The 27339-nt window shown below is 38.3% G+C and overlaps 1 protein-coding gene across 1 annotated transcript; it reads right to left on the reverse strand.

The window, feature by feature from the left end:
- Positions 1-2704: 2704 nt before the first annotated feature.
- Positions 2705-26974, reverse strand: aldh7a1 (aldehyde dehydrogenase 7 family, member A1). The gene is made up of 18 exons (XM_084104812.1): positions 26717-26974; positions 21368-21421; positions 21200-21265; positions 17506-17586; positions 17305-17428; positions 17076-17208; positions 16947-16991; positions 15192-15269; positions 14567-14664; positions 10614-10655; positions 6139-6233; positions 5924-6008; positions 5356-5462; positions 4331-4447; positions 4143-4240; positions 3519-3592; positions 3086-3161; positions 2705-2953 (listed from the first exon to the last, which is right to left on the reverse strand). Exons 1-18 carry the CDS (start codon positions 26909-26911, stop codon positions 2899-2901), a joined length of 1623 nt encoding a protein of 540 aa, XP_083960938.1. The 5' UTR covers positions 26912-26974; the 3' UTR covers positions 2705-2898.
- Positions 26975-27339: the final 365 nt, after the last annotated feature.

Raw genomic sequence — 27339 nt, forward strand, 5'->3', positions numbered from 1 at the left:
TCTAAATAAGGCACATCTAATGTCCAAATAACAAATATTTTTGCATATATATATATATATATATATATATATATATATATATATATATATATATATATGTACTTTGTGTCTTTCAATTCAAACACATTTAACACAATTATACAAATTGACAGTTCATCAATACATCATATTTCCCCCCCAATAAATATTCCTTATCTTTCCTTCTACTTTTTTTCTTTTGTGATAATACCCATCAACACACATGATTAGAACAATAACCAAAAAGTACATAGTTAGACACTTTTACATATGATTTAAGGGGTAAAAGACAAAAAACAATAAATAAATATGAATAAAAATTTAACATTCACATATTTATATCAAACTCTTATAATGACACATAATTCCTAATAGTTATTCAAGTAATATTATTTGAATATCAAATATTCAATATTAAATAAGTAAATAAATAAAATAACAAATAACTAGAAATAAAAGGGAGGGAGGGTTATATAAAAATGTAGTTAATGTAGGCTAATATATATTCCTTTATTTTATGGAATATTCTTTGATTTTTAGTGTTGCACATATCTTTTCAGAATGTATACATTTGCTCTTAATTTCATGTTATCCTCTCATAATGTACTTTAGAAACTAAATAAAACTGGGGATTCTTGCTTTCTCCAAAAAATTATTGCATTAAAAGCTGTAATTCTCAGCATTCTAAATAAGTATACATCATCTTTATTAAGTAGCATAGGTCCTATACCCAAAACTATATTTTGTATCTTTATATATTTAGTTTCTTAAAAAAAAAACTTCCCTGAATTAGGCTACTTCTGTTCACTGAAGTACTTCTGTTCGCTAGAAGTTCACTGCAACTTATCCAACATCCTAAAGATAAATTATTATAATTATAAGATATTTCTAGTGTTATAAAATATCGCATATTCATTTTCCAAGCAAAATGTATATTTTAGATGCGCGCAGCAGCGCTCCTTCAATATGAAGATTAGCAGCAAAATGGATACATTTGCATGACTTTCTAACATTTACAGATGGAGAATATAACTGTAAAATGTAAGTTTTGCACTGAGGGAAAAAAAAACATGTCACAAACGCATAAAACAGCACAAAATATACGCTGTTTGATGGTGGATCGATTTGATCCACGATCGACCTCTAGGGCTGCTTCAGAAACGCGTGCACACGCAATTATCTAGACTTGATAAACCTGGATCAAATTAGTGAGATTGTGTGAACTTCAATTACCTTTTATGGAACCACTTTAGCCCCAACTTATTTGTTAGGCTCATTCAAGTCCGGTTTTGGAGTTTAATCCCCGCTTTTCTAAGCGTCTTTTATGGAACAACCCTCTGCTCTCATTTGTTAGACTATGCGAATCTCAACAACTCGACCTTGTGTTACCATCAGTACATTATATACGATTATCCACCATCAATCTAAATCACCATCACATTAAATGTAATAAAATCAGAGTAATTCTTCTAGTGATACCGGTTTTAATCAGGCAACTTGTTCTCTTTCACTTGCCCCTTCAAAAAAAATCTCTCTTCAGCTCTTTACAATTTGTGCACATTAACAGAAATTCAGCATTTAGCCTACAGCTTTCAGAAGAAACAAAAACCCTATTTATTACTAGCTATAGCAGTATGGAATACATTTAAAAAACAAAAAATTGTATAAACTATTTCTAGAAATTATAAATAAACCACATATTACCCTAGGACTAGGTATTTGGCCAGTATCCAATAGTTCAAAATGGTGTAACTTTTTTTTTTTTCACATTTACCAATGGACATCTTAATTCACACTTTCATTGCAATTCAAAAGATCTTTTGGATGGATGTATACAGCTGGTTAGAGCGAAATGGATCTGTGTTGTTACCCTCTAGTTTGCCTTAACGTGCATTGGTCTAGGTAGGAGAAATAATCACAAAGACTCATCCTGTCACTTAAATCTATCCCTAAATATGGCAATATAATGTGGGAGTAAATGCTGATCTGGTGTGTCGATGTGTGCATGTGAGCTTGCCCATGAAAGTGGTTTTACTCCCTCCGTTCATGGCAATTCAGAACCACTCAAGTGTTTCTTTCTTTAAGAAAAAGGTAGACAAGAAATGATGATGATGATGATGACGACAGGCTCCATGCACAGATGAAACACACTATCGTATAGTTTGCAAAGAGAACAAACTGTGAGAGTCTTTCCTTTTTCTAAATGTCCAGGAACCTCTATTCTTGGTCATGGGTAAAGATGTCCTCTGGGCTCCACCAGCTTCTGTCAGATTGTTTCCGTCCCTCACACATTGCTCTTAGTCAAAGCTAAAAGTTGGTGAGAGAAAAGACAAATGAAGCACATATGATGACAAAAGCGTGTGGAATGACGATCATCACTAAAACTTTCAAACTAGCTTGTATTTGATTTCTTTGACTGATATTATTAGGAAGCATGGCATTAGTTTTCCTTGTCACGCACACAACGCTGCTCTAATTCTCATGCAGACCAGATCAAATCTCACCCTTTCCTCGATGGTTCTTTGCATAAAAGACGTTAGATTCTTCTCAGTTACAATCTTAGCATTGTGAGTTTTTTGTTATTTGAATGGCCAACAATAATCATCCTTTCCAGTCCTTCTCAATTCCGCTTCTTAAAAGTTTTCAACATGTCCAGGGCAGCGTTTCCCAAAAGCACTTAAGAGAGTTTTGCTTTTATAGACTCATGGTTTATTGGTAATAAACAGTGTTCAGTCTTTAAGAACAGCATGGATAAGCGCTACAAAATGCACGTCAGTGACTGATGAGCTGTTTTGGATTATTTTATGTGGCAGTACAAACAGATATACATAAAACTATCATAAATGCTATTTCCCACTGCTAACTAGGCAACATCATGGTTCACTCAAACTTGATCCCCTGGGCCAGTGGCAGGTCCTTGCTGTAGTTGATAGTGCTGCAAGAGGAGGAGGAGAGTCTCAGGGACCAGCAGGAAAAGTCATTGAATCCAGTTTACATGATAAACACTATATTTCATTTCAAGCATGCTGGCAAACCTCCTGAGGTTGTGTTGAAGACTGACACTCACCATGTGGATCTCCTCATGTACTGCTTCCAGGAGTCACTGCCCGACTCGCGCCCACCTCCCGTGTGTTTCTCACCTCCTGCACACACACACACGTCACAATAAGATCACACACTGGCTGAGTCATTCCTGGTTCTGTCAAGTGTCAAATTTGAAGGATTTGCCTGACTCTGACCAACGGGATATCGTTGGGGAAGGAATAAGAAAAGAAAAAGTAATGACTTGAGCTTAATGTTATTTTCATGCAAACTATTGCTAAAAATATTTATCACATTTTGCATTTCTTCGATTGCTGGTGGAGTTTCCAAACGTCTACGGTACTTTCAGCACGGCCGAGTGCAGTAATGCTGATCCCTTATTGCATCCCGATCCCATGGTGAATGTTCATGTTAGTGCGATGCACAGAATGGTGTGGTACTGATGTACTGATACGCACCGAACGCTCCTCCGATCTCAGCGCCGCTGGTTGGAATGTTGACGTTCACAATGCCACAGTCAGAGCCTTTGGGCCTATAGAGTTGGACAAACAGCTCTTACACATTCATCAACTCACCATGTTTTATATAAAGACACTTCCATAATATTCAGTTTATCTGTGCTAGGGCTGTATGATTTACGCAATGCAGAAAAAGTGGACGGAATCACAGAATCCGAAAAATAAATTTACTGTATTTAATCATACGGTTTCATATGATTAAAAGAAAAATGTGTTTTATGTCTTCATTTGATAACCAGAAAACACACAACACAGAAAAATCATAGAGATGAAAAAAAACCATCAAGTCAGGAAAGTAAAACTAAAATCTAAGGATTTCATAGGGATTTCCCTACTATGTAAACGTACTATGTAAAGTAAAACCAAACGTAAAACCAAACCAACTGCTTTTGTCATCATGCTCATTTTGCGATCTAGCTAGTTTTCAGTCAGCTGGTGAAATGGTGTGGTCGTGTGACGTTGCTCTATGGAGGAGTTTGTTAGCCCTGGCTCGCACTGGCCCGACAGTGGAAAAGCAGCTATTGTCAAAGAACTCGTAAACAAAAAGCTACATTGCACACATACCCCAACCAGCGGAACACTCTGCCCATGTCTTTAGTGAAGATACTGCTAGAGAGCCCTTGCTTCACTTCATTATTCCAGGCAAATGCCTCGTCCTCCGTCTAAAACCAGAGTCAAATATGTTACAAGAAAAAGATTAAATCATATAATATTATAAAGTATGCAAAATAGAATAAAATAAAATATCCCACCTTGAATTTAAGCACGTAAAGGATAGGCACGAAGGTCTCTGTGTGAACTATGGGAGCGTCGTGTCGCAGTCCGGTGATAATAGTGGGTTCCACATAGTTACCTGGGCGATCCATAATCTGCCAATCAGATTTCAGTGCTCAAGTTCAATGCATCATCCAGGTCAGGAAGTTAAAAGGTGCAAAAGCTTTAACTTCACAAACATGCTTTAAATACAAGAGACAAAATGTACAATTTTCAAAGCAGCAACCTGAAACAGATGAGTATCCCGTTGGTGAGCGGTGGATCATGCTAGAACAGTGCTTATGGATGTTACCCGTCTTTTGATCGTCACATTGCCTGTGTTTGCATTTTCACCTTAGAAACACTGCTAACACAAGCTGTCCGTTTCTGATGCTTAAAAACTAATTCATATGCTCATTACCTCCAGTCTTTTGTATTGTGCTACTGGGGGAATGTCCCGTGGCTCTAAAAGTACGCTCAAGTTGGCTCAAAACGCAGCAGCTAGACACTTTCCAAGCTGACATAATAAATAAATATACAAAGAAATGTAAAAAAAACAAAAATACATAAATATACACAAATAAATGTCCAGTACAAAGAAATGTAAAATAAATAAGAGTATTCATATTTTTATTTCCTAATTTATGTATAATTGTATTTTTTCCCACATTTATTTGTATACTTTTTAACCTCAAACGCTCTTCTTGCACTAGCTATGCGATGCACCACACACTGTGTAATCAGGTTGAAAGGTCAAGCGTGTTCGGTTCAGAAATGCAGGGTAGGGCGAAAAATCTCAATTACTCCTCCAACTTCAAAATCGTCCGACATCGTTGTTTTACCTTTTTTTTTTTTTGTGTAAATGCCGTTTGACTTAAAGGGCTAAAAAGGGCATCCTGATTGAGAGACACTGACCTGGAAGGACACATCATATCAACATTAACAGTAACTGTCAGAAGACACCCTGTTTCTGCTGTAATAATGACAATCATACTGTTACTGTTGGCACTGGATGAACCGTTACCTTTCCCCCACACACCAGAGCGCCGCCCTGCTGCTTCGCCTGCTCTATGGCCTCCAGGTACTGTTGAACAGCCTGTTTGGTGTGCAGAGGTCCGTAAAGAGTGTTTGCTGTTACCAAATAAAGAAGAATCAATGCATGTTTGTGTTTCAAACAGACATGTAACACATTGGGTCTCATGCACTACATTTTTCAATAAAACTGTATTTGAATACTGAAAATGAGGATTGCACATTTGTCGTTGGAAGATCTTGCTGCACATACGCTCAGGTAAGAGTGCATCTTTAGGAAATGTGTGTGTGATAGGCTGTAAAGGAAAGGTTGTGCAGAAAGGCCTTATGTGGAGATAGTTTTATGCAAATAACTAACCCAGAGCATGGAGTCACTCATTTAGAATACTCCAAATTATTTATTATAGATTTATTAACATCAGAACGAGGTTAAGAACAAATTCATGCATGTACGCACATGTAAATTAGGTGGACATTTTGGGTGAAAAGTTCTCCTGTGAACTAAGAATAATCCACACAATTCTTAGTGAATGAGGCCCATTATTCTCTGCTGAACTTACGGTCCCAGGGGTCACCGATGCGGATCTGCTTGTAGGCTTTAGCGATTCTCTCCACAACCTCGTCATGTACACTTTCATGCAGCATCTAATTCAGCAGGACAGCAGATCGAAAAACAATCAGACGAAGGGATGGAAAAAAAATTGAAACTAGCAAATAAAAAAGAAGAGAGAAAGCATGGTTAAACTAGTGCTTCTCTTTAGTACGCTATACTAACCAGTCTTCTGGTAGTAGTGCACCGCTGGCCAGCCGTTCCCACAGAGGCAAAGACAGCAGACGGCACAACCAGATTAAGATCAGCGTCCTCAAACACTGCAACAAAAACACTATGCAATGACTTTATGGACTACATAAACATGGAAAGAAAGACTTCCTTGGATGAATAAGTGTGATGTGATTCAGACTAGGGTGAGCACCTGTTTGCGGGGCACGGGGAGAGAGATCGATTCTCTACTGTTAGAATGTGTCAACATTCATGGAAAGTCTGATGTGACAACTGACGTTGGATGATAATATGCTTTATACAGCTAATAAGCTTTGTTAACTGATCAGCTCTATGACTGGCGCTCCATTTGCTCAGGTTCGAGTGATGCGATGTAATTTACCTCACAGGACTTATTCAGCCTGCTAAATACAATAAACTGAATAACAGACTAGGAAGTAAAATCACATTTTATACTAAAATTTCATTAGGTACCATCTATGCATATTGAACTTGTTTGATCTAGCAGCTTATCCACTGTCTACACTGTAAACAAACTTAAGTCGGAAAACGTACTGGTCATTTTCTGCCAGGACATTATCCAGTAATTTTACGTAAATTTCCGTTAATCGTAAAACATAACACAATGCAATGCATAATTCAAAATACAGGTAAACCCCTGTAAAAAGGAGTTTCCCTGAAAAATTCCAGTCTGGTTTTAGGATTAACCACAGTACTTAATCTGCTTTATTAAGAGTTTTGAATGATATTTTGTTGTCTTTCGATTACAGGGACTCTGTAATTTTAATGCTTTTAGATCTGAGTGCAGTGTTTGACACTGTTGACCATAGTTTGTCACACCTTGAAAAGTTTGTGGGCATCCGAGGAAGCGCTCTCAGCTGGGTTAAGTCGTCTCTTACTAACAGAACCTTTTCAGTTGGCACTGGAGGCTCTGCTTCAACTGTAGCTCCTCTTACCTGTGGCCTTCCACACGGCTCCATTTTGGCCCCTACTCTGTTTTCACTATACATGTTATACATTATAAAACCTAGGATCCATTTTAGGAGGCACGGAGTGTCTTTTCACTTGTATGCAGACAATACTCAAATCTATCTGCCTTTAAAGCGCACAGACACAAAAGGCCTAGGAACCCTATTTGCTTGTTTAAACGACATAAAATCCTGGATGTCCTGAAATTTTTTACATTTAAATGCGAGCAAAACTGAGGCTATTGTGTTCGGGCCCCCTGTAGGAAATGGAAAAAAACACTTTTAATGTTGCAAACCTGTACTCCTACATCAAACCCACAATTAAAAGTCTGGGAGTTAATTTGGATTCCTCCCTTAAGTTGGATAAATGCATAAACAGTAGTTAAATCAAGCTTTTTTCACCTGAAGCTTTTATCTAGAGTAAAGTCTTTCCTATCACCGAAAGAGCTTGAAAGAGTCACACATGCTTTCGTTCTATCCCGCTTGGATTAATGTAATTCCTTATATGCAGGAATATCCCAGTTTTCAAATGGTTCAAAACGCTGCAGCCAGATTTCTAACTGGGGTTCGCAAACATGAACATATCACTCCCATTTTAATGTCTCTTAACTGGTTGCCAGTGCGTCATAATAGTTGATTTTAAAATTTTGTTTTCAAATCCTTAAATGGTCTTGCACCCTCTTACCTCTCTGAACTTATAACTTTGAATGTGCCCGGTAGGTGTATACGGTCCACAAGCAGTTATAATCTGTCCCAGCCACATTCCCGATTAAAGTCGAGAGGGGGTCGTGCTTTCGCAGTGGTCGGTCCTAAGCTGTTGAATTGCCTCCCATTATCCTTGAGATTCCCGTCCTCTTTACATGAGTTTAAATTTAAGCTAAAGTTTTATCTTTTTGACCGGGCATTTCACTAAATCTCAATTATGGTTCTATTACATTATGTGTTAATGGTTTATTTTTGCTCCTTCTTTCATGTTTCCTGGACTTTTACCTTGTAAAGCACAGTGGTCAAATTCTGTTGTTTATTTGTGCTATATAAATAAATACAATGAAATGAAATGAAAAAATAAACAATATGGAAAATTCCTTCATATTTATACAGTACATAATGACTTTTTTTTACAGTGTGGAAGTCCTGGCTAGTGTAGCTGTATTAAGTTCACGGTTGATGAGGTCCACACTGATTACTGGACTTCATCCACACAGTCGTCATCAGTGGAAATAACCCTCTCTAACAGATGCATTGGTTGGTTCATTTTCCAGCTAGAACACAGCAACTGCACAAATGTATTTTTAAATGGCAATCACAGTTTTTTAAAGTGGATCAAAAAAATTCATCAAAGTTGTCCTAAAACAAGAATGGGTATTGTTAAAAATGTATGTAAAATTTTTATGTTACAAAAAATGAAAGGGTTTGATCCACTTCAAATGTTGACTACTGTATTTTGGTATTGTGGGACATTGCTTACATCTTGCAGAACACGGTGGTCACCCTACCTCAGACTAACTACCTACAGGCCATTTTATTAGGGCTGCAACTAACAATCATTTTTGATAACTGATAAATCTTCCAATTATTTCTTACAGAAATAAATTACTTTCAAATTACACGTCCAGTCCAATGCTTATCCTCCAAACAATGTGCAAACTGGAGGTGGAGCCTTTGAAAACGGATTCAAATGTATGAATGTAGGCAAGCAGCAGGACAATATAAATCAATAAATTATCAATGATAAAAGTACAAACAACTGGTTTGCCGTAAGAGGTAGATTGAACACTCATTCACTTCTGCTTATAGTACATATTAGTGGTGTCAACAATAATCGATTCAGCGATGCATCGCAATGCGGGGCATGCACGATTCAGCATCGATGCGGCAAAGTGCCATAATCGATTATGTCACTGTTTATTTTCTGGCCTTGAGTTGAGTTGGTCAATTACTTCCGGGACTTTCAAACATCAAAATAACATTTATTAATATGTATTCTTGTCAAAATGACATATAAACATCTTTTCCTGTTCTATTTTGCCTGGAAACGCTTCCAACACGCTTGCGTGTCGCGTGAAAAATAGGCGTCAGTTCTATTTCTAGCATGCACGTGTTTTCCGTGCCTGAGACGCGCGTGTCACGCAGGCAGTGTGCAAGCTCTACCTGTTAACATGGGAGCCGAAAAAAACCGGACACGCCACGCAGCTGAGACGCTCACGCCACGCAGCCAGTGTGTTGCCGGCCTTACACGGTGTGTAAAACCTGCCACACTAAAATCAAGCACGTTGGCAATACAACTAACTTAAGTTAGTTTAAAAAAACACTTATGTTCACTGCTGGAAAAAGTTGGCTGTTATTATTGCTCTATTTAATTTCAAATGGTTCTAAAGCAGAGAGAAGAGAAACATTTCTCATTCAAAGCACTGAAAGCAGTGATTTATGTTTTCTTATTCAGTTTTCAGTTTTGAAAATGCCATATCCAATACCCTGTACCATTAAATTTTATTTAATGACATTTATGTCAAAGATACAGGAGAGTGATAATACACACATAGCAGCCAATAAAATCTGTTGTTCAATATCTGACTGCTTGTACTGCCTCATGACTGATGAAAAATTTGCCTTGTTGTGTGCAGTAGAATCTTGATGCATCGCAATGCATCGTAGAATCGAATTGAATCGAATCGTTACCTGGTGAATCGTAATCGAATCGAATCGTGAGGGCAGTGCCAATGCACACCCCTAGTACATATTACTGTCATTTTAGTATATGTTAAACCTTTTATACTTCTGTCCCATTACAGTTACTGTTCTCATGTATCATTACTTGCTATATCAGTACGATTTCAAGTAATTATTGTCAATTTACAAGCTAAATTTAATATCCAACAATAAGAACTAAACGGCTCACAAGCATCTTTAAAGAGTTTAATCATGTTTTTTGTCCTGCTTTGGGCATGGGTCATGCAGCTCTGCAGCAGCTCGTTCACTCTGTGACCTTCAGAGTTTTTCAAGAGACAGAAATACGCTGTTCATTACTGTAAAGTCACATCACTGACAGAGTTCCTCTGTGACTAATAAAATTTGTCAATTATTTTCATTATGGATTATATCAACTAGTTGTTGCAGCCCTACAGTTTATTCAGTTATAACTACTCAAAAGACTATAAAAACTATAACTGTATTAGCGTCCACACCAACAAATGATAACTGTTTATTATAAGTGTGCACTGCAGTTTTGTCGTCTGCTGTTTTAAATGCTCAAGCTCTTTAAAGCGGAGTAGATTCTGATTGGCTGTCGATATTTTTTTTTTTATTGTTCATCAGTTGGAAAACATGTTTCTGAAAGTGATTCAAACGATATCCTTACAGCTGTGGTGTGTGAACTGCTATTTCTTTATATTTATAACAATTTTTTAGAACTTTATCATTATCGTCGTTGGTGTGAAAGGACCTTTATACAACTTATTCCAACAAAAAGAATTGTTTTTTAATTAATTAAATGCAACAAACCTATGATGGCGTTATTTCCTCCCAGCTCCAGTAGCTGACGACCTGTAAAAAATCAAAATATTCACTCTTAAAACCATGAGTCAAGTCAGGAACCAAAACAATGTCTTAGGGTTTTCCTAGAGCTGCACGATTCTGGATACATTTTTCTGTTTGGTTTCAAATATATATCACAATTCTCACACAATTCTGAACAACCAACTAAACAAAATAACATGCAACTTACTCGAACAGGGCTATTCAGCTAGCTACATTCGAGGGCCGGATTATCAAATCGAAAAGTTGAACAATTTATTGACATAACAGTTTCAATAAATAAGCTAAAGTAAACCTAAAAAAGTATTGTATTTACTTGGAAATGTGGTACCCCCAACAGTACGCAGATTTATAAGACCATAATAAAGAAAAACTTGATAATTTACAGCTGTGTACAACTATTTTCCATGGAACAAATAAATAAATTACACAAGCTCATAGCTATTCGTAAGAAATAAGAATTACTTTATTTATAATTATGCTTAAATGAAAATATTCTGACAGTGAGACTTGATAACCACAGGCTACTCACTCCCACTGTATTACAAATGCCTAAACACAGGTCAAAAACTATACGCACCTAATGCTATATAAATGACTATAACAGTATTCAATATAATATTACATATTTCTGCTCAAACCATGGTAAATTACTACAGTACATTCATGGTAAATGTTTGTAAGGGTGTTGAGGCTGTTTCAGCCGATTTAATACTAGTTAAATCATCGAGTGATTTGTGGTTTGTAACAGAGAGGTTTGTCGAATTGAAACGCTTCTCACTGGTTGTCGCAACGCTGTTTAATAATAGTGTCCGGGACCGGGAGTAAACTCAACTCCGTGCTGAAACAACTAGTGAAACAGCTGAAAACAGCGCAATTTGTTGTTAAGCGAGAAACCGCTTCAGATGATTCTGTGACAGAGCGAACCCGAATAGTTTCAGACCGTTATGCAAGCGCGTTTAGAAAGAATCGAACCAAAAGAATGATTAATTCACGAATGATTGGTATCGCTGTTTCAGTCGACAGAAATACGGGACACACATAATAACTGCTGAAATATCCGCACGGAAAACGTTTCTCAGGTCAGTCGGAGCGCGCATCACACTAGACTAGCCGCACCGCCAGGAGAAGAGGAGGGTGGTGCCGTCGGGCCGGATGGAGGTGATCGGCGGGCCGCCAGTCGAATAGAAGTACTAGAAGTTCTGACAAAAACCTAATTGCTGCTGTCTGTTTTAAATGTTTAATTAATTTGAATGATTTTTAAAAATAGTTTAAATGAATGATTCATAAATACTTCACTTGTTTCATAACTGGATGAATCAGCGTTTATGAACAAATCTCTTGAATTATCAATGACAAATACATTTCACTTGTCGCCACCTACTGGTGTAATGATGCAATCGATACAATCTTAATTTAAAGCACCAAGTGACTTTCAAAAGGTAATTTACTTATTTTTAAGAAATAATGATACTGTGTGGTTGAAAACAGTGTTTGTGAAGCCGTTTACCTATACGGTACGTGATAACAGCTCTCTCTGGATCAGCGGCAGCGCCAACACAGATTTCACTGTTCCGGTGTGATTTTGTAAAAGGTTAAATAGACAGTCAAAATGTTGTCATTTAGGAATATTAAGATCGTATGGGTGTTTGGATTGAGATCGTCATCTTTTAACGATTAATCGTGAGTCTCTAGGTTTTCCTGATGCCAAAATTTTAGTATTCAATAATAATTGACCAGTGAAATTCACAATTCTTAATACCAGTACCACAGCAAAAAACTAACATGCTACTAAACACTTGTTTATTTTAAAACTTCAATATTGTCCCATCTCTGGCCGTAACCGGTGTAAACCAGTGTTTTTCCTTGATGCCTCGCCACAGCCAATCATGCTGCACGCTTACTGGCTCACTGACGTAGGGCTGGGCGATAAATCGATTTTATTGATTAACTCGCATGTGCAGTTTACATCGACTTGTTTGAATGAAAATCGTTTTTCTCTTTAACATCCGCCGACACTCCCCTCTGGGCTCCCGTAGTTCCGAACGGGCTCAGCGTTTGCCATAGAGATACACAAACAACATGGCAAATGAACAAGACCGCGGCAGCACAAGCATTTACAACTGAATCTGCAGGGCTGGCAACTCACTCATTCACCGTGAGACTCACGCAATTGTCACTGTTCACACGCTCTCACGCCACACATTCATTTCCATACGCAGAGAAAAATCACAAAGCAAAGAGGATACTGACACCGACAGACTTGACACAGAAGGTTACTGTTGATATGAAACAAATTCTCAGCTCTCAGATTCTGTCAATTTAATTACGAAATTCAAACAATAAACACCGTTTTGGAGCTTGTAATTGTGATGTGACAGATCTCTGACAGAGTTCAACCGGCATGTTAACCGATCATCTGTTACTCTTTACTACTAGTTAATAGTAAATAAACACAAATGATCAACAGGTAATTTGAAAGATAAAGTTCAAATTACCGAAATGTAATAGAATCGATCGATCAGAGTTTTTTAACCACGGAAAGAGGTCCATAAAACAGCTGGAGGGCAATGTCACGTAATGTTACATTTACCTCAGGATAGCATTTAATGACCATAGCTGGACCGTTAGTTGGACTTAAAAAAAATTTGCTATAGAGAGGAGTATTTTGCTAAATATGATAACTATATTACATGTTTATTATATTTTTACCTATATCATTAAAATATCATAACGTTATTATTATAAAAAACGCATCATATTTATTTTGAGATGTTATTTTTAACCTTTAATAATAATACGAGCTGACAGGGCTCTGTATGTTTACAGCATTAGTTAGGTGAGATTTTTTTTGGGAGAAAAATTAACATAACACATTAACCAATCTACTGTAGCTAATATTTATCCAAAGGAGTCGATACTGAATCAAGATCAGAATCAAATCACAAGAATTGAATTAAATGGAAATTGTGAAATTTGTGCCAAGCAATAATAAAAACAGTAGCATACCAGTCATTGTACCGTCACTAAACAATCAAATTCTGTTTAGTTACCAAATGTTTTGACAATCACAATACACTTATTGTGACACCCCCCCAATCCCAATCCACCCATTTTATGTTATGTTACATTTTCAGTTCACAAAGCCAGGGCCTGCCATCTTGTCTTTTTGGCTGCTTGTTTCTGATTGCACTTTAACCCCAAGGGGGAAATCCAGATCAAATCCCAGAAGGGAAAATCAAAACAAAATATAAAACTTGTTTTGAACAATTTGTAGATTGATTTTAAGTATGGGGAAGAAAAGAAATCGATTTAAATCGTAAATCAGATTTTTTTGTGAAAAAAAAACAAAAAACATCAGAGATTTTTTTAGGCCATATCACCCAGCCCTACACTGACGTTGACGAGATTAACTCCTTAGGTATCGAAATTTAGTCCCGAACGACAAGATATTTTTTGATACTCAATGGTATCGAGGCAATTCGGTCGGTGCCTAAAAAGTCAGTAGTAAAACTCAATACCGATATGGAGATTATTAATGCTTGCTGTGACTGTACTAAGAAAAGCTATTATTCCTTCTGTAGAGCCACATCTCTAGACACCTGTAACCTAAAAGCAGCCAGTTGGAATAAAAGAGAATGTAGATGGAGAACAACAGATTTGTGCTTTCTAACAGATGCCCCACAATGATCATCACTCCAAATTAGCAGCACAGGACATCGTTTGTTTGTCAGCACAAAATGTAACCCTTTATTACAGAAATTAAAGCTAAATGCATGTCTTGGAGCAAAAGGATATGGTGCAGCTGTGCTTCAGACGACAAGAGTTTGAGCCCCGCCTCGAGGTTCTTTGCCGGTCCTGTTCCATGTGAGTGTATAATGTTGTATGATTTGATATGTGAAATAAAGAATAAAACCCACCGAACCGCTCTTGTACCATCATCGCCACCTGTTTGCCCACATGAGTGCTGCCTGTGAAGGACAGTAGACCCACTCGCTCATCTTTTGCCATGGCCGTGCTGTGTACACACACACACACACAGTTTTATTTAGTGCCATGTCAGCATTCAAAGCTATTTTCTTGGCAAAAATGTAATTACAAAAATACAAATATCATATAAATACAATAAAAACCAAACAAACAAAAACAGCAAGTCATATTATACAAGATTTTTTAAATTAACAAATGATAAAACCTTTATCATAAACACCAAAACCATTTCAGGCATAATCTATAATCTCAATAAGTCCTTAAGTGAGGTAACTTCATAAAAGAGCATACTACTATTATTAAGTCCAGGACAATCTAATTAAATATGTTTAACAGAAAGGGGAATCTTACAAAACATGCATAAAGTTGGGTCTTACACACACACACACACACACACACACACAACTAAATGCTTTTTCTCTGTACAGTAAGTGTATGGTATCAGAATAACAGTCAAAATGTTCATGATACATCTAGTGGTCTTATGTGGCTGAAGTGCTAAACTAATAAGAGTATAAATGTGCTTTATTTCAATTTCATGAAAGCATCACATACCCGATGTCAGCTCCACCGCACGTCATAGAGCAGATCGCACCAGGAAGATGATTGTGCTCCAACACCTCAGCTACAATCCTACACAAGAACGTGAAAAAAAGAAAGAAAATCAAAATCAGGGTCCGGATATAAGAGAAAAAAACACTACAAACTCAAGAACTGAAACTTGAAACCGTAACTTCTCAAAATCAGAGATACACAAAACATTCTCTGATGTCAGTGTTTTTAAATGTATCATACAATATTGAATTTATAGCAGTTTCTGCCTATTTTGAAGTGCCCCTATAATGCTCAGAGCTATATGAGGGCTATCTGAGACAGGTTCATAATTTTGATTAGGGGGTCAACTAAAATATTTTTACATAATTTAATGTTTACATAGATAATTTTAACTCATTTTTCTAATCATTTAGATTGTTGCACCAACTGTTTTTTTACCCTCTTTCTGAATGCTCTTTTTTAGTTTCGGTTTCTTTAAAACCGCCTTCCGAAAAGCCCAGTTTGCTCTGATTGGTCAGCTGGAATCAGTCTGCTATGATTGGTCTACAACTTAAAAGCGTGTTTCGGAGATGTAGAAGCTCTTACCATGACTGGTGGGTCCTCCTGAGGCGCTTTAAATACTACTGTAACTATGCTAACTATCTATGATATCAACTCTGCCATATTTCAAGCCCAAGACCGGCAATAACAGTCAAGAAGAACATGCTGATCGACCTGAACCACCTTCACAAGCACAACTTTTTATTTTAGACCTCTCTTACATTTTAGATGTGATGTTATAACTGTCATTTCTCTACAGCATGGTAAAAACTTTATCAAACTGACCAAGTAATGATGTTTTGCCCAGACTAGTTGCAAAGTTCAACCATCATAGAGTGAAAGTTTATCATTTGCATGTGTTTCTAAGTCTTGCCAATTTAAAGATTCAAGCAATTTTAAACCATTCAAGTGCAAGAAGAGGTGAAAGAACTCGATTCTGTACTCGCGCACTGTTTTCTGTGCGCAGACACTCAGAGTGTGCATACAAAGAGTTTTGAACGGACACACACACAAAATAATCTCAAAATACCCGTCTCGGCAAGTATTCTCGCAAACAGTCAGTTATGTCTTAAGTGAACGTAAACAGTTGAGAAAGAAATTTGATGTGTATCATTACTTTGGATTAGTGCATTAGGTCTTAAAGTGACAGCAGCTTAGTAGTTAGGCAAGTGTTTTTTGTGTGGTATCAAAAAAGTACTTTAAGTGTTCTTTAAGTAATAAATGGAAAGAAAAGTTTTTTTAAAACTGAAACTCAAAAACAGTAATATGATCCGAACCGTGAGTTTTTAAACCCATAAAACGGCATACTAATAGCAGTCAATGAACAATAATCAAGGTTAAGAGATTTAAACATCTTTAAGCACACTGATTAACAGTTTCTCACATGCAAGAAAGCAAAATTGTTAATAAATAATAATAAAAGTTATTGTCATAATGCACTAAACTGGTTTTATTACGAAAAATTCTAAACATTTTTGACTTTGCAATCTTTATTCAAAATGCCTCAGCTTGCTCTTCATGTGATATGCTGACGTCCGCAAGGCTGCAGTTCAGCCAGTGGCTTTCAGATCAGGCAACCCTTCTCACAGTCAATCCTTACCAATACATCAAATCAAGTCCTGCCTTTTTTCTTATTTGATAAGCCATTTCACTCGGAAATAAATGTGAAATAAGAATGGGGGGTGGGAGAGAGACAAATACATGTAAATGACGTACTTGGTAACGGCAACACTTGTGAGGGGTGTCGTCGGAGCTCCTTTCCTGTGAAAAGAATTATAAGTCATTGACTGCTATTACTCATCATCCTGCATCCAGTTGACACCCGAGGAGGAAAGCGAGTCTAACCAAAGACAGACGTTTCCGCAGATGAGAGCGATAGCGTTGTTCCAGCCATACACAGCCACAGGAAAGTTAAAGGCAGTGATGATTCCCACCAAGCCAACAGGATTCCACTGCTCAATCAGCGCGTGGCCCGGCCCTCAAAACACAAGTGAAAAACACACTCGGTGTCTCAATTTATTTAAATACAACCACAGCCCTGTTTATATGCATGTATGAAGTGAAGCGAACTCACTTTCAGAGGGTAAAATGGGTCCGCCGATCATGCGGGACAGTCCTACAGCATAGTCACACACATCCACATACTCCTGCACCTCACCAACACCCTCCACATAGATCTTGCCCATCTCCAGAGACACCTGCACACAACACTCGGGTCACAGCGCTCAGTCACTCATCTATGGGCATCTTTACAGTCATTTCAGTGCAATCTTACCAAGCTGCCGAGAGCTTTGATCTTCCTTCTTAAAGCGTCTCCAATCTGTCGAACGATTTCACCTCTCTTTGGAGCAGGAACCTGAATGACACGTGTGGACAAGGGTTCAGTGGATATATATATATATATATATATATATATATATATATATATATATATATATATATATATATATATATATATATATATATATATGTATCTCTGTGGACCACTTTTATCAAGAATTAAACATCTCATGTAATGCACAAACCAAGCACTGAGCTAAGTTGATCGTAGAGACCATTGCGCTTTGTGAACCAATTTAACCGGTTCATTGGAAAGAATCAGTTCGTTCACAAATCGGGCATCGCTTTTGCGTCTTCGAGACGGTGGAGATTTCTTCAGTAAAGAAATATAGTACAGTAAAGTAAAAAAAAAAAAGAAAAAAGTTACACCAGGTGTTTTTACGCAAAGAGTGTGAGCCTAAATGAGGAGCATCAGAGGGTTAGGCTTTGCTCTACTATTTCCCCAACAGACGTTAAATGTTTGTAAACAATGGTTTGGGAAAGTTACACATTATACAGGGATGCACGATATTGGATTTTGGCCGATATTCGATATGCCGATATTTTTTTAATTTTGTCTGATGCTGATACCGATAACGATGTATATACACATTTTAGCCTGATATATTTACACTTTAATTTTACTGAAGAGAAATCCAAGTCAGTCTCCTGTACTACCTTTACCGTATTACACTCATGTGTTGTAGATAAGGCAATACACAAGACAAACAAAACAACATTTGATTCTACCATAAATGTATCATTTTACAAATGTAGACAGACATTCACCCCTGAAAAATAGGTAAATTATTTCTCTTGGAGAATAAATGATATGCCAGGGCCACATTTTATTTTTAAGTTCAGACTTCAAACTTCAGTCCTTAGGAGTAAAATAAATAAAAATAAATTTTCAAACAAAAAAACCTAAATAATGCAAACAAGTCATTGGATAACATTGGGCTGCATATAAAGAAACAAAATGCATGTGCCATGGATAAATAAAATGGAATCGCCTCCGCACGGACAATAAGGAAATTATTTTAATCAAACCATATTGTTGATGAAAATAATACGAGAACAAAAAAAATGCTAGTTATTAATAATGCATCAATGTTTTTGAAAATAGAATTAAACATTGCTACTATTACAGTAATAGTAAACATCTTTAATGTTAGGCTTAGTTTCAGATGACATCATTGCGGTTTGAGCTGCGCGCGCTGAAGCAAAGAACATTACACTGAATGGCTTTGCCAGAAGGTTAATCAACTCAACGGTTGCTGAAGAATGCAACTAAACCAAAGATGTACAACTTTTTATTTCAATAGTGTATAATTATAATAATATGACAGTCCCAATCATAGCTTTTAATGTTTTGCATTGCCGTTTGATCATGCGCGATGAAGCTGAAGAGAACGAGCACCTGGAAACTGGATAACTTTTCTAGCTGGTTGTTTAAATCACCGAAACGCACCCTATGTGAGATTAATCAGATATTTATGTTACATAAACTTAATATTACGAATTATCATATATATTATCTGCACAAAATGACATGAATGCACAAGCGAATTTAACTCTGCTGGTCAGAACGTGTAATCCCTGTTCTGGACGCGCTATTCCCACAACACCGCGCTGAAACACGGCAACTAAACTCAGGGAATTCACAACGTTTTATTACAATAGTGTTCTCATTATAATGGCATGTACACTCACCTAAAGGATTATTAGGAACACCATACTAATACTGTGTTTGACCCCCTTTCGCCTTCAGAACTGCCTTAATTCTACGTGGCATTGATTCAACAAGGTGCTGAAAGCATTCTTTAGAAATGTTGGCCCATATTGATAGGATAGCATCTTGCAGTTGATGGAGATTTGTGGGATGCACATCCAGGGCACGAAGCTCCCGTTCCACCACATCCCAAAGATGCTCTATTGGGTTGAGATCTGGTGACTGTGGGGGCCATTTTAGTACAGTGAACTCATTGTCATGTTCAAGAAACCAATTTGAAATGATTCAAGCTTTGTGACATGGTGCATTATCCTGCTGGAAGTAGCCATCAGAGGATGGGTACATGGTGGTCATAAAGGGATGGACATGGTCAGAAACAATGCTCAGGTAGGCCGTGGCATTTAAATGATGCCCAATTGGCACTAAGGGGCCTAAAGTGTACCAAGAAAACATCCCCCGCACCATTACACCACCACCACCAGCCTGCACAGTGGCAACAAGGCATGATGGATCCATGTTCTCATTCTGTTTACGCCAAATTCTGACTCTACCATCTGAATGTCTCAACAGAAATCGAGACTCATCAGACCAGGCAACATTTTTCCAGTCTTCAACTGTCCAATTTTGGTGAGCTCGTGCAAATTGTAGCCTCTTTTTCCTATTTGTAGTGGAGATGAGTGGTACCCGGTGGGGTCTTCTGCTGTTGTAGCCCATCCGCCTCAAGGTTGTGCGTGTTGTGGCTTCACAAATGCTTTGCTGCATACCTCTGTTGTAACGAGTGGTTATTTCAGTCAAAGTTGCTCTTCTATCAGCTTGAATCAGTCGGCCCATTCTCCTCTGACCTCTAGCATCAACAAGGCATTTTCGCCCACAGGACTGCCGCATACTGGATGTTTTTCCCTTTTCACACCATTCTTTGTAAACCCTAGAAATGGTTGTGCGTGAAAATCCCAGTAACTGAGCAGATTGTGAAATACTCAGTCCGGCCCGTCTGGCACCAACAACCATGCCACGCTCAAAATTGCTTAAATCACCTTTCTTTCCCATTCTGACATTCAGTTTGGAGTTAAGGAGATTGTCTTGACCAGGACCACACCCCTAAATGCATTGAAGCAACTGCCATGTGATTGGTTGATTAGATAATTGCATTAATGAGAAATTGAACAGGTGTTCCTAATAATCCTTTAGGTGAGTGAATATGACAGTCCCAATTATAGTTATAAATGTGCATTGCTGTTTGAGCTGCGCACGCTAAAGTAAAAGATGATCACCGGTACAATTAAGCACTTACTGCATCGTTCATTAACTCAACCAAACGCATCCTATATTAGATTAGATTAATCAGATATATACACACATAATTAACATTACAACTTACAATGGTACAAAATGCTGCGAATGCTCAAGCGAACTTGACTGTGCTCGTCATGAAGGCTTAACTCCATAGACGCGGCTCTTTCCGCCACAATGCGCTCGTCGCTCTGAAACACTGGCAAATACGAATTCACAACATTCTTTTACAGGCGTGTTCTTATTATAATGTTATGAAGCCTATGTGACAGATTTGTGCTGCACATGTTGCACTTAACTGTATCTTCGTTTTCGAAGTGATTCCAATCATTCAAAACCATGGCGAACAGCGCACATCTCTCAACTGAAGTAAATAATCTATTATCTATCGGCTTTGATATATCGGCCTTATTTTCTTATCAGATCGATAACGATAACATCAAAAATGACCATTTATCGGCCGATATCGATATGTGGTCGATATATCGTGCATCCCTAACATTATATATGGAAATCCTGTAATGAAATTACTGGCATACGTCAATTGTGCACATTATGATGTTTACCATATCATCACCTAGCTTGTATTACCCAGCCTTACTCAATACTTGATAATACGAAAGCTTACATCTGCCCACACTTTCCACGCGTCTTGTGCTTTCCGTACAGTTTCCTCATATTCTGCTACGGTTGCCTGTATAAAGACAAAATTCATTCAGGGAACGAATCATGCCTCTTAATATGCGTTTATTCAGTAATGCATTGTTTTATGAAAAAAAAAAGCAGTTGACGTTACCTGACGCACTCTGGCAATGGGCTGATTGTTGGCTGGACAGTATGAAGTGATCACCTGTATGAAACATGGCTCATTAAACAGCATCCTGTACAAAGAACATCACAATAATGCTTCTTACAGTAAAATGCAACAACTGACAAAGGATAACTATGAATAAAAAGTTCTCTCAATTTTATGTTTTATTATCCTCCAATAGTAGTCTCGAGACTTTTTTTTTTAAAAGTTGAACTTCTTTTAACTATACATGGCTTTCTAAACACACGTCTCTCTTGTGCAAGACACGAGTGCAACGGTCAAAGATGTCCTTCTAGCACAGGTTACATAAACATCTGTGTGCATGGCTTGGTGCCTTGGTCACGGCTTTAACGTAGCCAACCTCGTCTCCGCATTGATCTTTATTTCTGCAATGCTTTGAATTAACAACGCAGCAGCACCGCATTTAGTGGGTTCAACTGGGTAGGCTAAGAAAAACATGCAAGCATGACTTGTAGGAACTGAAAGCGAATCAGACAGCAATGACTCGCTCAAACTAACCCAGCAGAATCCCAAAGACTAGGGATGTGACTTTAATCAACGTGTGACAACACCAATGTTACCGGTATCATCGGGGGGACGTCGGGAGCTTTCCCCTCTTTTCCACCTCGCTTTAAAATGGCTTACGGTGCGTGTCCACTGGCGTGTAGCAAGTGGAGCAGAGCGAGCGTTTTCAGTTCATTCCTATGGAAGTTGAGCTTCAACTCTCACATGCGAGTAATGAACTGGACAAGCACGGTTATGAATGCCTGTGCGGCAATTATGAATGCGAATTAGCGGCAATTTGAGGGCGGCAATTGCTTGAATGGTGAGTTCATCATTATTCTTAACCCTCTGAGGTCGACAAACGCGCCGACGCGTTTTGCCGGATTTTCTCCACATTGTAGCACTATAAACTTAAATTACTCCATCATTTATGGTCATACAGAAAAAAGAAATATAAAAAAAGAATCTGTGATATTTCTCCTTTTGTATGTGTCCACTTACAATCAAATCAAAACATTGTGCTTTTGTAAAATAAAGAAAATAAACAGGGTGTGCGTTCTGCCTCTCTGTCGCGGTGAACTTTTTTTTCTTGAGCACGTCTATAAACTGAAACAAAACTCAGCGAATACTTGTCACACATTTATGAGCCATATACCTTTATAAACATTTAAGTGTGTACTTTTAAATGATCGGATTCAAAACGAAAACAAATATTCTCTGTTTAAGTAATTTGTATAAAACCAACAAGATGTCCAGCTTCTCAAACGCTTGCTCATTACAGTTAATTTGGCCACGCCTACTCGCGCAAAAGATATTCACATGCAAATCTCCACATGGAACGCGAACGCGCTCGTTACCTCAACAACAAAACACTTCACTTCACTTTTCGTCGAGTTTGAAAGACGTGCCTGAGCTTACATTGGATTTAGGCTGCCTCAGTAGAAGAAGAACGCGATTTGAAGACAAGAAAGATAAGGTAAGAAATTCTTACATAGCCTAGTTTGTTATTGTTGCATAAATGTCACGTTGCAGCTGAACTGTTGCTAGATATATGGGGAATATTATAATATTTAGACCCGTGTTTACTGTGTTTGTGGATATCTGCTCAAACATAGATATGTTTATGGTAACCATAATGTTTTATATTTGAGAGTGATCGCGTTTGAATGTATCATATTTTGCAAGCGATCGCGTTTGAATGTATCATATTTTGCAAGCGATCGCGTTTGAATGTATCATATTTTGGATGAAAGCAAAACGCACCAAACGGCTTCATGTTTTTATTATTATCTCATTTCATATCATCATAACGGATGAAAACATTTGAAGTAACATGATAATCAATATATTTTTCTCTAGCTTCTTTTGGAAGATTTATAGGCTGCTATAGGTTATTTATTGTTATTATTATTTTATCCGCACTGCGCATATACCTTATGCCTACAAGGCACAACAAACCTGGTGTTCATTATATTATATATCGTTGGAAACGTGTGTGTGTGTGTGTATTCTGTGAATTTTAAAAAGGAATTTTAAAAAGAAATTTTAACCAGAAAAATCTAATATTTATTTCCAAAATCGTGCAGGCCTTTCTCTTGATATCAGTATGTTCACTTTTTTTTTTTTCAGGTCCCAGATGCCACTGAGGACTTCAACATTCACATGAGTCTCAGTACGTGAACATGGTAAAGTGAAAATCTTGGAAATGAAAGGTATGTACAATGTTTTTAGGAATGGCACAAAGGTCTCTGTCTTTGAAGTGCTTTTTTGGCATTTGTTGTGTATCTTTGGATTATGTTGTGTTGTAAATAAATCCAAACAATTTAAAAGCCATTATTTTTTAAATCTCCTCATTTACAGTATTGTGCAAGGTTGCTCAGAATGATAGGGGCCTGATAGCTCCTAATAGGGCCGTTAGGGGAGGTTCTTTGTCTTTCTCAGGTGAGAAAAGCTTACATATTAATGAGCTCTCGCATAAGGCTTTTTCACACAAAACACGTCGTAAAATTTTTAAATCAATATATTGTCTTATCTGAATGAGCAGTCAGGGTGATTTTCACATAGTTTTGCAGCAAATATTCTAGGCTACGTCATACAATTTTCAAAAGTCTTGTGAAGAAATAATCAGTATGGGTTTCATGGCCTTATTTCAGTGAGAATTTTTTTTTGTATTTTCAAAAACCACGCATAAATGTCATTATCTCAAAACTACAAACTTTTACATACATGCTGCTGATATATTATTGTAGCAGAGTTTGTGCTGAATACAGTGTAATTAGACTTTAGCCATGAAAATGTCACAAGTAACAGAAATAACCAGAAATGTCAGAGCATGTCAGAACACCTCCAGGGCCCAGAAAACAGCTCAGACCTCAGAGGGTTAATGAAAAACAACAACAAAACAGTACAATGAAAAACTCACTGAAATAGGCGCTTTTAAATTTCGCTTTGAAATAAATCTGACTGGTAAATGATAACTGAAATCTGACTCCTGCTGCGACTCTTGTTCGGGTCACGCTGAACTGAACAGGTGTCTTCAGTTGAATTGTAGTGTCTGTTCTCTAACTGAACTAAATGATTTTTATTACTATAAATTTAGATTACGACAGCATATAAAAACTTGTTTACTCACTCACTCACTCAGGGCGGGGCTATGCTAATACAGCAGTGTCCTTCAACAGTCGTGGGCAGGGCTAGTGTTTAGCTCACTCACTCAGGGCGGGGCTATGCTAATGCAGCAGTGTCCGTCAGGGCGGGGCTATGCTAATACAGCAGTGTCCTTCAACAGTCGTGGACGGGGCTTGTGTTTAGCTCACTCACTCAGGGCGGGGCTATGCTAATGCAGCAGTGTCCGTCAGGGCGGGGCTATGCTAATACAGCAGTGTCCGTCAACAGTCGTGGATGGGGTTTGTGTTTAGCTCACTCACTCAGGGCGGGGCTATGCTAATGCAGCAGTGTCCGTCAGGGCGGGGTTATGCTAATACAGCAGTGTCCGTCAACAGTCGTAGGCGGGGTTTGTTTTTAGCTCACTCAGGGCGGGGCTATGCTAATACAGCAGTGTCCGTCAACAGTCGTGGGCAGGGCTTGTGTTTAACTCACTCACTCAGGGCGGGTCTATGCTAATACAGCAGTGTCCTTCAACAGTCGTGGACGGGGTTTGTGTTTAGCTCACTCACTCAGGGCGGGGCTATGCTAATGCAGCAGTGTCCGTCAGGGCGGGGTTATGCTAATACAGCAGTGTCCGTCAACAGTCGTAGGCGGGGTTTGTTTTTAGCTCACTCAGGGCGGGGCTATGCTAATACAGCAGTGTCCGTCAACAGTCGTGGGCAGGGCTTGTGTTTAACTCACTCACTCAGGGTGGGGTTATGCTAATACAGCAGTGTCCGTCAACAGTCGTGGACGGGGTTTGTGTTTAGCTCACTCACTCAGGGCGGGGCTATGCTAATGCAGCAGTGTCCGTCAGGGCGGGGCTATGCTAATACAGCAGTGTCCGTCAACAGTCGTGGACGGGGTTTGTGTTTAGCTCACTCACTCAGGGCGGGGCTATGCTAATGCAGCAGTGTCCGTCAGGGCGGGGCTATGCTAATACAGCAGTGTCCGTCAACAGTCGTGGACGGGGTTTGTGTTTAGCTCACTCACTCAGGGCGGGGCTATGCTAATGCAGCAGTGTCCGTCAGGGCGGGGCTATGCTAATACAGCAGTGTCCGTCAACAGTCGTGGACGGGGTTTGTGTTTAGCTCACTCACTCAGGGCGGGGCTATGCTAATACAGCAGTGTCAGTCTGGCTAGAAAACTAAAACTAAAAACTAAATGTACTAGCCAGTGGGGATTATTAACAAGGTGTGCATAGAGGGTTGAGCCTAGTCATCACATTGTGTAGGTAACTATAAAGTTTACTCTAATGATCGTTGCGACCGAAGTGAATAAATCAAATTAACTTTAGCTGGAAAATAACTTTATTCAAGAATTGCTATAAAGCCAAAACAAACAGGATTTGCACCTGCCCACACTGCCAAAAGAACCAAAACCTGGTTCAATGACCATGGTATTACTGTGTAATTACTGTGTGATTTCATGTAATATTCTAATTTTCTCAGATTTTGATTTTGTGGGTTTCATAAGCTGTAAGCCATAATCATCAAAATTATAACAAATAAAGGCTTGAAATTTCTCACTTTGCATGTAATGAGTCTATATATTAGTTTCACCTGTTAAGTTGAATTCTTGAAATAAATCAACTTTTTGATGATATTCTAATTTTATGACAAGCACCTGTGTATATATATATCAATCAATACTTTATTTACTTTTATAATACTTTATTGTTTTGCAATTTTATATGTGGCTTAGTCAACCTCTACGCTTACGTCATATAGCCATGAAGACTACTGATATATGCACTTGCCACTTTTATCCATTTCTTAACTTAAACAATTAGTCAATTGTGTAGGAAAGTAACGTTAGAGGGAAAGAACTACAGTAAAAATGTGAGCAGATGTGTGAACGTTTATGTCACACATGATTCAACCATCAGCGTTTATTCCTCACAGACTGTAAATGTTTTGCCAGATGAGCTGATGTTTAATTTCAGTCACAAATAACAGATTGACTCTTTTCACTTCTGAACCTTAGAGTCGCTTAACTGTAACTGTACATTCATGAGGAAGCTGCAAGTTCACACACTTGACCAGAGCAGATCATTCAAACATCACACAACAATCTCAAATGAATGTTATAGTACATTATATTCCAGCATGAAAGAATGAGACCGCTTCGGCTTTACTATATTTAGAGCGCGTGACGCTCGTGACGCTCGCGAGCTCCTCTTACCTCTCCCTGTCCCCCCCACGCGCCGTTATACACGCCGGCGTTGTCCTCATCGAGGCCCAGCTCTTTCAGCCAGCTGTACTGGGGCTGTGTGATGAGCATGCTGGACATGCTGGCAGCAGGTCTGACGCTCAGCGAGGGTTTCCTCCTCAGGACGCGGAGCGGCACGAGTCTCAACGTCAGCACGCGCTGCATCATTAACTACTGACGGCGAGAGCCAGCGGAACCAACGCTCATGCGCGCCCGCGATCACGTGTGCTCGGCACTTCTGATTGGTCAATCGCGACTCACCCACTTCATCTGGTTAAAGGGATAGTTCACTTTAAAATTAAAATTAAAATGCTGAGCTCATCTGAGTTTATTATAAAATGTAAGACCAAAATAATGTTTTCGGACATGAAATCATAGATGTTATCTTTTGTTTTGCTGTAAATTAATCACTAACACTAAATTGGCAATAATGTAATAAAATTAAGTTTTAATGGTATTTTCGTGCCATGACTGTGTGAGAACATGAAGATGAAAAATGCTCGGGACAGTTGACGGGCCAGGACTGCATCATCACGGAAGTTTAAGCAATGACAATTTAAACATTCAAGCGCAAGAAGATGTGAAAGGGAACTCAA

Source organism: Abramis brama (assembly GCF_963993115.1).
Source record: "Abramis brama genome assembly, chromosome: 25".
Taxonomy (NCBI): Eukaryota; Metazoa; Chordata; class Actinopteri; order Cypriniformes; family Leuciscidae; genus Abramis; species Abramis brama.

Excerpts from the sequence above, each read along its gene's own strand:
- aldh7a1 (XM_084104812.1), bottom strand. The coding sequence starts at position 26,911 with ATGATGCAGCGCGTGCTGACGTTGAGACTCGTGCCGCTCCGCGTCCTG. Across the intron at positions 17,587-21,199 it reads CGTGGAAAGTGTGGGCAGAT|GTTCCTGCTCCAAAGAGAGG; the intron begins GTAAGCTTTCGT and ends CGTGTCATTCAG. Across the intron at positions 3,593-4,142 it reads AGAGTGTTCCGCTGGTTGGG|GCCCAAAGGCTCTGACTGTG; the intron begins GTATGTGTGCAA and ends CCAACTCTATAG.